Source organism: Crocodylus porosus, unplaced genomic scaffold (assembly GCF_001723895.1).
Source record: "Crocodylus porosus isolate Cpor-Errol unplaced genomic scaffold, CroPor_comp1, whole genome shotgun sequence".
NCBI lineage: Eukaryota > Metazoa > Chordata > Crocodylia > Crocodylidae > Crocodylus > Crocodylus porosus.
Window position 1 is genome coordinate 41,934,241 of NW_017728951.1, and position 12,575 is coordinate 41,946,815.

At 38.8% G+C, this 12,575-nt stretch overlaps 1 protein-coding gene across 2 annotated transcripts in view; it reads left to right on the plus strand.

Moving 5' to 3' along the window:
• The window catches only part of ADK (adenosine kinase), a 560,564-nt gene that overhangs the window by 483,599 nt on the left and 64,390 nt on the right, over positions 1–12,575 (plus strand). For both annotated transcript variants that reach the window (XM_019555561.1, XM_019555562.1), the window contains one exon: positions 5,179–5,293. In XM_019555561.1, coding sequence (XP_019411106.1) covers positions 5,179–5,293 — 115 coding nt within the window. The remainder of the gene's footprint in view (positions 1–5,178; positions 5,294–12,575) is intronic.

The following is a 12,575-nucleotide window of genomic DNA, read 5'->3' on the forward strand; positions in this document are numbered from 1 at the left end:
GCATGAACTATCTGTAAGCATGCCATAATATGTGGAAAAATTAGTATTGTTTAGCTACTAAAAAAGGTCAAACCCAACCCAATATATGACATTCTAACTATTTGGTTTCTTTGTGAATTTTTAATATTTAAAAAAAAGAAGAAGAAATTCTTAATCTCCAAAATGGATTCAGTAATTTTCAGTGTGAAGAGACAACTCACAGAGTACTGGAAAGTAAGAGAAGAACTGGAGCTGGGCAAAGCAAAAAGCAAGAGTGTTTTTTTTTCAAGTAGGTGATAGAAAATTGTCGGTACCTGATTTAAATGACAATCTATTAGGAATTTTAAATTAAGATACTTTACCTAAAATTTTCAAAAGGTTCTTTTAGCATTGAAAATTAGTTTAACCAGAATTTTTCATATCTGCTGCAATTCTAGCTCCAAATTATTAAAACCATTTGCTACTTCTGTTAGACCTAGTGCTTTTATACATACATATACACGCATACACTGAAGAAAAGGAAATGCAATGAAGTTATTCTTAAGACAGTTACACTTACACAAGGAAATACCATGTGCCTTTGAGCAAGAGGCAGGGGAGGATCCCTACCTCTGTGATACAAATATCAAAAATGTTGATAAGAAAGATTATGCTTGAAGGATGTTTTGGATGCCTCCCAGTTCTAGTTCCTCACATAGATGTTCTTCCATCACAATTAAAGAAAACTTCAAATGGTTTTTCATCCATCACTGTATTCTAAGGTCACTATTTCCTCCCCTTATCTCCTGACCCACATTCATTTATAGTAATTGTAGGTAGAAAGTTATGTCTAATGTTCATTCTGTGCCAGAAGCACATCTGTACCTCCTTACTCTGTGAAATGTCTTGCTCTATGAAGAAATTTGCTAAATGAGTGTGTGCTCCCTCTGAAGTCAGTGCTTTATCCAATAGTGATCATAGCTTCATGCATAGCTCTAAAATCTCATTCCACAGGCAATGGTAGCTCCATATTCTGGCAAGCTAAATGGTTCGTTGGAGTGTGGTTCAGAGAACATAAAGATTGAATTACTGTTTGTTGGTCCTGTGTAAAGACTGACAATGTCCTAAAAATCATTAAACTTAGCAAGTATTATACCTTCATAGAATAATTTAGGGTTCAGCTCTGATCTTAGAATCAGATATGAATAGGGTATATAATAAAATGGGGTAACATGATTCTTGGAGGCTGACAACAACCTTTACACACAACAGCTATTCTCTATAGATAATGCAGACATTTAAAAACACATATTTTCCACTCTGGAACATTTTTGGAAACCCTAGCAGCTGTCAAGAGGAATTGATAATGCAGAGCCAGCTAAAGAGCTCCCACTCTGGATCACCTAGACAGCATACTCCACTAGCAGGAGGTCATTCTTTAAACTTGTGTAACGTGTTTACTATGCTGGTCTAAATAATACTTTTAACATGATCTTAGAAGTTTGTACTGAATTAGAAAGCTACAGCAAGCAGTGGAATTGTACCACTGCACAAAGACACTTAAATGGTCATTCAGGCACAGCTCAACCACTTGCTTATTTGGTTCATTGGTAGCATTAGTACTTAATTGGTTCAACACCAGAATGGAAACTACTACACACATCTACCAACTGACTAAACATTAGAAAGGAACATATTTTTTGAAATGGTAAATCTAAGAAAAGAAGTCCAAAGGTCAAAAGTGAGGAAATGAAAATCTTTAGAGCCAGTTTGATAGCTGCTTAAGCATTATAGAAATGCTAGTGAAGATAAGCATATGCCAGAGAAGAAGAAGAAGCAGGAGGAGAAAGAATGGATTCCTAGTCTCTATGGTTTAAGTGTCCAGGTAAAATTCCAGCTGAATGGTGTCCTAGAAAAGTTAGACATCCTGTCCAAGGCATACACATGGGAAAGAACATTAGCTATGACAGATATAAATGCTATGTGGAGATTGTCAGGTGTGAGAGAAAAATTTAAAGAGTGCATTGCCATATACATACCACTAAGTAAGAATAGATTATTTAAAAATTTATTTCAGAAGCAGGAAACATGAAGATGAATGGGTGCACTGGACTATGAGAGAGGTCATGGAGTATTGAGATGAGGATAACTATGTTGCAGAGGGTATATACAATCTCCTTGCATTAGTTTTCACTATGGCAGATATTGAGAGACACCTAACCCAGATCTACTGTTTTTAAATAGTAAAGGTAAGGTAATGTCAAAATTGCAACATAAAACAAAGGAAATTTCCAACAACATAAGCTAAGAAGTAACAAACTACCAAGACTGAATAGTATGCATGACAGACTTCTCAACAAATTTAAGAATTAGGTGAGTGAGAGGCTGAGGAAAACATGCAATCTCGTATCAAAATCAACTGTTATTTCATCTACTTATGTTTAAAGTTACACTAAAAGTAATCTATGGAATTATGGACCAGTGGTACTTAATTTAATATAAGGAATACTTGTTGCCATATAATTACAAACAGAATCATAAAATGCCTAAATGAGCAATAATGTTCTGGTAATTGTGTCATCATGCTTGTTTCATAAGAAACAATTTGTGGCTAAAATTCCTTAATCTGGCCAATAAAATATTTGATAAAGAAGAAATAATCAACACAAGTAATTTAGATTTTCAAAATTTTTTGTCAAAGCCCTTCACAAGAGAATATAGGGAGATAAAAATTATTGCCAACATAAGAAACTGGCTAAGAATCAGAAAGCAAACTTGAAAAAATAATTGATTTTCCTCATGATAAAATATTAAGTAGAATGCATCAAGATTACATACTATGACTGTTGTTGTTTAATGACAGATATTAATGTTCTAAAAGGAAATGAACAGAGACACTAGATTGCAGACATCTTCTGCAGAACTTACTCCTATTAAATATTGCCTTACTCTGTGAATAATGTCATTGAAGTCATTGGTAAATCAGTGGGAATAGACTAAAAATAAAGCTTGGTCTACAATACAAAGTTCTGCTGACATAGCTCTTTTCTAACAGTGAGAAAAAAAATCACAGGTTGGCAAACTCCTGAGCTAAGTACAGACAGTCAGAAAGCCTGAGGCTGAATCGATTCAGTTTTCACAGGTTAGTTTAAATGGAATAGATTGAACTGATAAGCAGACGGTTATTTTTGATTCTGGAAATGTAGCCACATACCTGCAGTGGCTCAGGACAGAAACTGGGGGGTGCTGGAGCACTCCTCCCTGCTCAGCCGGAGGGGACAGCTTGGGTGGAGGCTAACCCACCAACCCTGTGAGGGTGGGTTTGTGGGGGAGGTGCAAAGCATCCTGGGATGCTAGGGGACTAAGTTAACTTGAATCTGGAGAGGATCTGGGGCAAAAGTTCAATAAACTGATTTCACTTAAATCAGATAAGTTTGATCCATCCAGGTTTACCTTAAACCAGTTTCAGCCATTCTGAAAGTAGTTTATGCGCACTGAACTTCTATCGTGTTACCAGTTTGAACTGGTTTCCAATCACTTATAATGGTTTATTTATAATGTCTGTCCCTAGCCCTGGTGTGGATGTAGCTATGCCAACAGAAGTCTGTGTTTATCAACTTAGTTTATTTGGAAAGGTGGTATAGATACATCAACAGAAAAGTATTTCTGGCATATGTAGAGTAGTGAAGGTTCTATAAAGTAATTGTGCCTTAAGATACTACTCTTGTGATTGAGGCAAAATTGACCAAAAATTATTTAGGTTAGCCAATATTAGAGAAGACTATAAAGAATGTTGAAGGATCTAACAAAATTAGGAAAAAAATGAATTCACTATGAATGGACAAATGAACAAAGAATGGAAGAAATAAACTGAGTTAAATTTACTGCAAGTATCCAAGTAAAAGTCTTGAAGAAACTATTGTGGACAGCTTAATGAAAACCTCTGCCCAGTAGGTAATGATTATTTTAAAAAATAGATTTGATGAAGAAGAGGACTCTAAATAATGGTGAAATATTATAATGCTATTATATAAATTATTATTATATAATACATTATTCTTATTTTCTGGGGCTGTATTATATACATCCCCATCCAATCTGCCCTGTGTTCAGTTTCAGTTCTTTCATATGAAGCAGATTGAAAAGACTGGGACTGGATAGTATAGAGAGAAAATGAAAAGAAGAGATATAATAAATTTTATTGTGAAAATATATATTATTTATTCTCTCATAATAAAAGAATCAGGGGGCATTCATTGAAATTGAAAAGCAACAAATCGATAAGTGATAAAAAGAAACAATTTTCCACATCAGGTGGTTAACTTGTGTAACTTGTTGACACCCAGATAGCTTTATGACTGAAAGCTTAGTGTTGTATGATTTTAAAAAGAATGATATGTTTGTAGAGATACCGAGAACAGCTGCATTTAGATTAGATTAGATTAGATACAATAAAAGAAAATAAAAGAAAAAGAAAAAAATTGGGAAGAAAAACCCTCATGCTTCAGACCAGAGGAGGACCTAACAACAGATGGGGTTAGGAGCATAATGTCCTAAAAGGCACATCATTCATAAACTGTCCATTACAGGGTTGCTTACATCCAAATGAAGTACTGTATATGGTGGCCATTCTCAGAGGTAAGATCCTGGAATGCAGGGACAAGTGCCTCAATTCAGTCTGCCAATTTCTGTTCCTACATACCTACAGTATTCTCTAAAAATGTAATCACTTTAAAAGCATGTGGAAAATCGCTAAAGATATAAGTCTTCTACATTAATGTAAATCAGCAGTAATTCCGTTGTAATCAGTGGGGTTACACCAGCCTAAAAAGCAAGAGAATCAAGCCCTGAGTTTTTTCCAAGTTATTCTCTTCTTTATGTTATTTTTAATTTTATGGCAGGCAAGGTTAGAATCTATCCAGTAGCAGGGAAAATTACTAGCAATTGCCAATTAGAAAATGCTCTGTAATTCTTTTTTTAGGGTTTGAAGTATAGGAGTTGGTATTGCTCCAGTATAACTTCCAAGATTAAAGACAATGGCCTCATGATACAACATAAACCTTTAAATATTCTTCCTTTTAAAAAATCTCTCTCAACAAACAATAAAGTCTATTTTATATCTTGTCCTAGGAAGATAAATCTTTGATCTGCTAATAAAGATCTAATCTTCCACTTCTCTGCTGTGCTAGCTACAAGAATTTTCTCTCTTACTATTAATAGACTGAAGACATTAAAGAGATAGCCCGGAAGACACAAGCCCTGCCAAAGGTGAACCCTAAAAGGCAACGAATTGTAGTCTTCACGCAAGGGAAAGATGACACTATAATGGCTACAGGTATACTTTTTAGACTATACTGCTGCACACAGTAGATGACTGTGGTTAATCATGCATGAGTTTTACAAATTATAATGGTTAAATGGTATTCAAATGTATTTGATATCTTAAATCAATGTTTCTCACATCTGTTCTATTTTTAACTTCTTGCATGTCCTGACTTTGAGAAGTTAATATTTCACAGGAATGCCTAAAAAATTAGTTATTAAGTTCTTTTTATGACATAGATCTAATACATTATTTCAGTTGGTTTTACTTTGATTTTTTATTACTTCAGATTTTATCTGTATAGCCATCTTTGCTGTAAACAAGAACATGTGATATTGGTGAGAGCAGCTGTGACAATTGTATAGTACACTTAAACGTTTGTGAAAATACGGAAGTGAAATCCAGTACTAAGTGAATTTCCAGTCTTTTTTTTTGCTTTGAGCAGAAAGCCCTGTTTCTTGCTTTTCTCAGCTGTCTTCTCTTGTGTTCTCAAAGGAATAGGTGGCGGGGGAAGTGTTCTAGCTGGGCTGCAAGTGGCTTCTGCTTCTGAAATGATGATGTACACCACAGATTTAAACATTATAAAACATGGCTGCCTGTCTTTTGACAGTTTCTTTCATTTTGTCCACCTGTGTTTTCACACTAAGTACTACTATTACTACATATGCTGTGGCAAACTATTTTAGTCATTCAGTTTTGCACAAGATAAGATATTGACTAAGGGCCGATTCCCTCCCTTTAACAATAACAAGAGTTGAAGGTGCTCTGTACCTTAAGAGTTCAGTCCTTACTTATTCCCCAGAAAATACTTGGGCCTTTGACTGCAGGACTAGGAATCAAGTAGATGTGTCACTACCTTACAGTTGGCAAGAATTTGAATTATTTTCTAAATTATTTCTCTGCTGGTTTTGTTAGGCTCAACCTGTTCTGAAAAAAAGAATAGGTTAAAAGTTGGATAGGATTTTTGTATTATAAAGATGATAGTGTCACTTCAAGAAAATCACTGCAATATTTGAATGAACCATATGGAGGTGCCCTACTGGAGCTTTGTACAGCTGGCTGAAAAATAGCAGTATATAATGTTTTTCTACATGTTAGTAATAATGCTAGTAAACCTAAATCTTACATTTAAACCTCCTGTGTTCTTATTTAATTTTCACTCTGAATTTATTATATTCTTTAAACTGGAGTTGTTAACAAATCCATTAATCCATTCTTTGATATTTTTACAACTGGGAGCTTATTTGAGGACTGACACTTGCTAATCTTAGCTGTTTGTTCCCTATGAAAATGAACTTAAATTAGAGAATGCACTTTATGTGCATGATAAATGCAAGATGGATAGAGAGTGTATGCAGTGGTGTCAGCTACAAAAGCAAACATGATAAATGTTAAGGCAGTTTTGAGCCCTGGGATAAGCTATTCAGTGTGCAAGCATAGCTGAATCTCTTTGCTATGTTGTTATTCATGGCAGCCAAATAAATGTCAATAATAAAAGAGAATTAAAGATTTTCATTTCCCAGAGGCAGTCCTCTAATACAGCTTGATCTTTCATTTCATTTGTAATTCGTTCTCATGTCAGGATGCAATCATTTGCCAGGCTCTGTGTGTCATGTTAAGTCATTTAATAATGATTAAGAACATAAAAATGCTTGGCCTGTGGGGCAATTCTCAAAAGAGATACCAATTTGTTATTGTTTTTCCCCCTCCTCTCTTCTTGAATATGGATCAGCCTTTTCCTACCTCCTCGCATTAAAATACTAATGAAAGAAAAAGGAAAATGTGTCCCTTAATTTAGCATATAGTGACACCATAGAATGGCATAGGGCAGTGCTAACATACTTATTTCAACACTAATTAGGGCTTGTTGTGCTTTAAAACTTGCATTGTAGACTGTTTATAAATGATTGTTGGAAAAACTGCTGCACTTCACTATTGTTACCAGTGTAAAAAGTCAAACCTCTCTTCTTTAATGCACAGGAGACAGCTAAAACATTTTTTTAAAGCATGGTTGTGGTGCAGTTTATTCTCATGCTTTATTGAGGAGGTGAAATACTCAAGAAGAGGTCATTCCTAGATTAGAAGAATGCTTGCAAGGACAGAAGGGTGGTTATCTGGCCATGGATTTGGGTTTACTTATAGAGAGCTTCAACTTTGTGCTGCTGTCATTTGTTTTGTCAGATCATGTCCAACTGAACATGACAAGAGGACTTCAATTTAGTTGGGTTACTAGGTCAGAAAAAGAAGCCTAAAAGCCAAAGTAAATCCAACAGTTTTGATTTCTTCCACCACCTGTTAACCTTAGATTCTAATTACTCATGGAACTGACTTTTACTTCTACCCTTTCTTCTGCTGCCCTCATTAGCAATACTGCAACAATTTCTGGATAAATCACTTAGTCTGCTTAAAATCTTTTCATCCCAAAATAAGAAAAATTTACTGCCTCACCATAAGGAGCACCAGGGGCACACAAGAGACTGTCTCCTTGCTATGCTATCAGTAATAGTTACCTTCACCATGAAAGCTGCTCTTTCTGGTAGGAATGATTACAGCAAAAGTTGTGCTGTGAGCATCTCAGCATACTTTCTGGAGACAGAATATGTACTGCAGGTTTTTCACATAGAAGCTGTATGTGGGGGCAGCAGGCTGACTTCAGTTGCCTGCCACTACCTAGAGACAATTAGTATATGCAGATTATTTTGGCTTATTTGAATAGATAATCCTGGGGAAAGCAAAAGACACCTCTCTACTGCCAGAGCATCGCCTCCAAATTTCAGCTCTTTTCTCTATAGCATCATAACAATTCTAGGAATTACCTTGTGAAAAACAATGTATTCTCTTTAACATCATTCACAGCTGAATTATTTTTGCTGAACTTAAAAAATGTAATTTGGAGGAGATGTCTACCATAAAAATTCCAGTTCAATGGTTAATGTTTAGCAAAAATAACCAAAAATAGGGTCAAAGTTTTTATCTGTATGGAGAAATTTATAACAAGAACTGTACAAATACAGCTCTGTGTGGATTATCATAATCTAGAATAAGTCTGTCTGCTGGGGGCATTAGTTTGCTTAACTGTAGTCATACAATTATAATTTTGCTAGTACATTTTCTTGTTAAGACAAATCCTTTTAATGGAAAGTGTTGAGTCACTTTAACTGCAGGTGTCATTGTCAGCTCTACTTATAACTTCATAGACTTCATAGACATTAGGGCTGGAAGGGACCTTGGAAGATCTTCGAGTCCAGCCCCCTGCCCCAGGGGCAGGAAGTCAGTGGGGGTCATAGGATCCCAGCAAGATAAACGTCCAAATTTCTGTTGAAGGCATTCAAAGTAGGTGCTTGAACCACCTCTGGCAGCAGGCCATTACAAACCTTGGGGGCTCAAACAGTAAAGAAGTTCTTCCTTATGTCCAGCCTGAAACGGTCATGGAGGAGTTTGTGACCATTCAACCTTGTCATCCCTTGGGGCACTCTGGTGAACAGACATTACCCCAGATCCTGGTGAACACCCCTTATAAATTTACAGGCAGCCACCAGATCACCCCTGAGCCTGCGCTTTTCCAGGCTGAAGAGTCCCATAGCTCTCAGCCTCTTATCCTAAGGTCTGTTTTCCCGACCTCTAATCATGTGCGTGGCTCTCCTTTGCACTCTATTAAGCTTCTCCACATCCTTTTTGAATCATGGAGCTCAAAACTGGATGCAGTACTCCAGCTGTGGCCTTGCCAAGGCCGAGTACAACAGGAGAATGACGTCCCGGGATTTGCTTGAGAAGCATCTATGGATACAAGCCAGTGTTTTGCTCACTTTACTAGGTGCAGCATTACATTGATGGCTCATGTTCATCTTGTGGTCAGTCATGACTCCCAAGTCCCTTTTGTCCGTAGTGCTAGCCAGCATAGCACTGCCAAGCCTATAAGCATGCTGTGGGTTTTTCTTCCCAAGGAGGAGAACCTAGCATTTTTTGGTGTTAAACACTGTCAGGTTCTCGTCCGCCCACCCATTTCCTGAACCTGTTTAGGTCAGCCTGGATCACCCTCCTGTCATCAGGTGTGGATGCTTTCCCCCAACTTGGCCAGTCCGCTTCTGACACCAATGTCCACATCATTAATGAAGATGTTGAATAGTATAGGCCAAAGGACAGAGCCTTGAGGGACCCCACTGGTCACAGGGCACCATGACGATTGACTTCCATCAACCACCACCCCCTCGGCCCAACCATGGAGCCAATTCCCCAGCCAGAGGACCGTGGTGAAGCTGAGGCTGCAGCTGGCCAGTTTTGCTAAGAGGTGATCGTGGGATAACAGTTCAAAGGCTTTTTTAAAGTCAAGATATACGACATCATTCTCTTCTCCCTTGTTCAGGTGATAGGTCACAGAGTCATAGGTCACCTGGTCATAAAAGGAAATGAGATTGGTCAAGCAAGACCTACCTGCAAGAAATCTTGGCTATCCCTCAGGTTGTTGCCCTTGGTCAGTCTGTTAAGAATGATCTCTTCAATAATCTTTTCTAAGACCTTTCCCAGGATAGAGGTCAGGCTGATGGGCCTGTAGTTTGCCAGATCCACTTTCCTCCCTTTCTTGAAGATAAGCTCCACATTGGACTTCTTCCAGTGTTTGGGCACTTCACCAGAGCGCCAGGAGTTCTTGAAGATCCGTGCCAGGGGCTGAGCTATGGTGATTGCCAGCTCCTTGAGTACCATTGGGTGGAGAATGTCAGGGCCGGCTGACTTGAAGGTATCCAGCCTCTCAAGGTGTTCCTTCACAAGGTCAGCTTTGATGGAGGGTAAGGAATCTCCCTCATCCAGGCCTTCTCATCCCGTAATGGGCAGGGGCATCCCTTGGGACTGGTGAAAAACAGATGCAAAGCACCCATTTAGCAAATTAGCTTTTTCCTGGGTGTCAGTTGTCAGTTGTCCCATCTGGTTTAGCAGGGGTCCAGTGTTACCCTTGCTTTTCCTTCAGCTCCCCACATATCTAAAGTAGGACTTTTTATTGTCCTTGATACTTGTAGGTCGTTGGAGTTCAGTCGCAGCCTTGGCAACAACAGACTCTTCTGTGATATCGTTCAAACTGTATCAATGATCACAATGATGATACTATGAAAAGCAGACCTAATTAGAAAGTTAGATAAATAAAACTGTAACTTCTGTGAAAATGAAGCTTTTCATAGTCAGTAGAGCTGCGCAAAGCTTTGGGTGCCAATTCAATTCAGAGGAGATTTGGCCCAATTCAGCAGCTGAATCTCCAAATCTGAATTGAATCATGAGACCAATAAAAAGTTCTGAATCAATTCAAAGCTATCTGAATCAATTTGGAGAGCTTCGGAGATTCAGGTAGTCCCCACTCGTCACCACGGGGAGCTATACCTAGACTCTGTGGTGGTAAGTAGGGGGCAGAGGGGTGGGGCTGGAGAAGGGGAAGAGGACCATGGAAGGACCCACACCAGTCCCCATCCCTACTTGCTCCGCCCACTCTCCCAGCCCTCCTGAGTGTCCCCTAACTCTTGCCCACTCTCCCAGGCCTGCCATGGCTGCCCCACCCAGCCCCAGTTCCTAGTTCTTTAAAAAAAAGGGGAAAAAAAAGAGCCCTCACTCACTGGCTGCTGCAGTGGCTGTTGGGGCTTCTAGGAGCTCATGGCAGAGCCCCCATGCAGCACAGGACAGTGAGGGGCAGCGGGGATCACCCCCCACACACCTGGAAGGCTGTATGGGGGCTTTTATTTTTTTTTTCAAAGAGCTGGGATGCTGGGGCTGGGAGAGTGGACAAGGGATGGGAGCTCAGGGCAGAGACCCCCACGCAGCATAGGCAGTGAGGGGCAGAGGGGATTGTTTCCCTCAGCCTGGAAGGAGCTGGTTAGTGCCAGGCTTTTTTTTTTGAAGAGCTGGGACACTGGGGCCAGGCAGAGCAGCCATTGACAGGGCTGGGAGAGTAGGCAGGGGATGGTGCCTGTTTGATTTAGAGATTCAGACAATTTGGCTGCGGCCAAATCTCTGAATCAAATTTGCCCGAATCAATTCAGGACAGTGATTTGAATCACATCAGTGCCCCCCAAATTGACCGAATCCAAATCCGAAGTGAATACTAGCCACTTTGCACAGGCCTAATAGTCAGTATTTACGTTCTATAAATAATGATATTTGGCTACTTACAATTATCTTTGTCATTTCTATGAAGGGAATTATACAGTGTGGGTTTTTTCCAATCATAAATATTTCTGAAAATGGTTTGATGCTTTTGCAGTTTTTGCATTATATTAAAAATTTCCACTGGAAGAACAGACAAAGGTAATGCTCTTGATTTAACTGAGACTTGTCAGATTGCAACAATTGTTACATAGTTCAGTAATTTTTTTATACAACTTATCATGTTAGCTAGCGAGAGGGAATCCTGACAAATAAAAATGTCCATGTTCCTTAGCCTATTAAAGTAGGTATTGATCCAGAAGCATATCTAATCTAATCGGAATGAACCTTTTAGTAGCCAGCTGGTAGAAATTCCACAGCTGTGGATCTTGCCTTACTGGCTGAAGAAATGATACATTATATATTTTAGCAGAGTTCTCTTCCTAGAACAATCATTTGATTTCTCCCAACCTAATCAGTGTAAATGGTAGCTGTGCTCTTGGAAGTGCTTACCTAGTTCCACAACTTACTAATGCACAGGAAGAACCCAGTAATGCCCAAAGTCCACATTAAATGGGCTGTTATACACTGACTACTCTATTTTTCTGCATCAGGGAGAGTGATAAGGGTACCCAAGAAGCTGAACCTTCCACATAACTGGATTAGGGAGGACTTAGTATTGGGAAACCCAAAAGTACAAATATCATTACTTTTATACCAAAAATAAAACTCATCAGGCCCCAAAACCATGAGCTTTAGTGAGAGAGTGTGTGTGAGAGAGAAAATATATTATGTGGTTTTGGTCTCTTGATTTTTGTTCTTCCTCTACCCACCCCTAAGGTGGCTCATATATTTATAACTGTAAGACCCAGCTAAAATCAAATTATTCATATATATATATAATACTGTTTGATGGCAGGGGCTTCTAGCTTCTCCCCAAATCCCAACTTTTAATTTTGTGTCCTCTACTAGCCCTATATCCCTCTATTCTCCAACCTAGAAATAAACTTTGCACTCTCCACATCAGAACATCTCTTTTCCCTGTGCTTCTCCCTTCCCTATCACCTAGGCAGCATTTGCAGCAGCATCCTCTTCTCCAGTCTTCTCTCTAGGTCTGGGGTGAGAGCAGAATGGGTGTCATGGGGCTCTTTCCTTTCATCACCTACCTAAG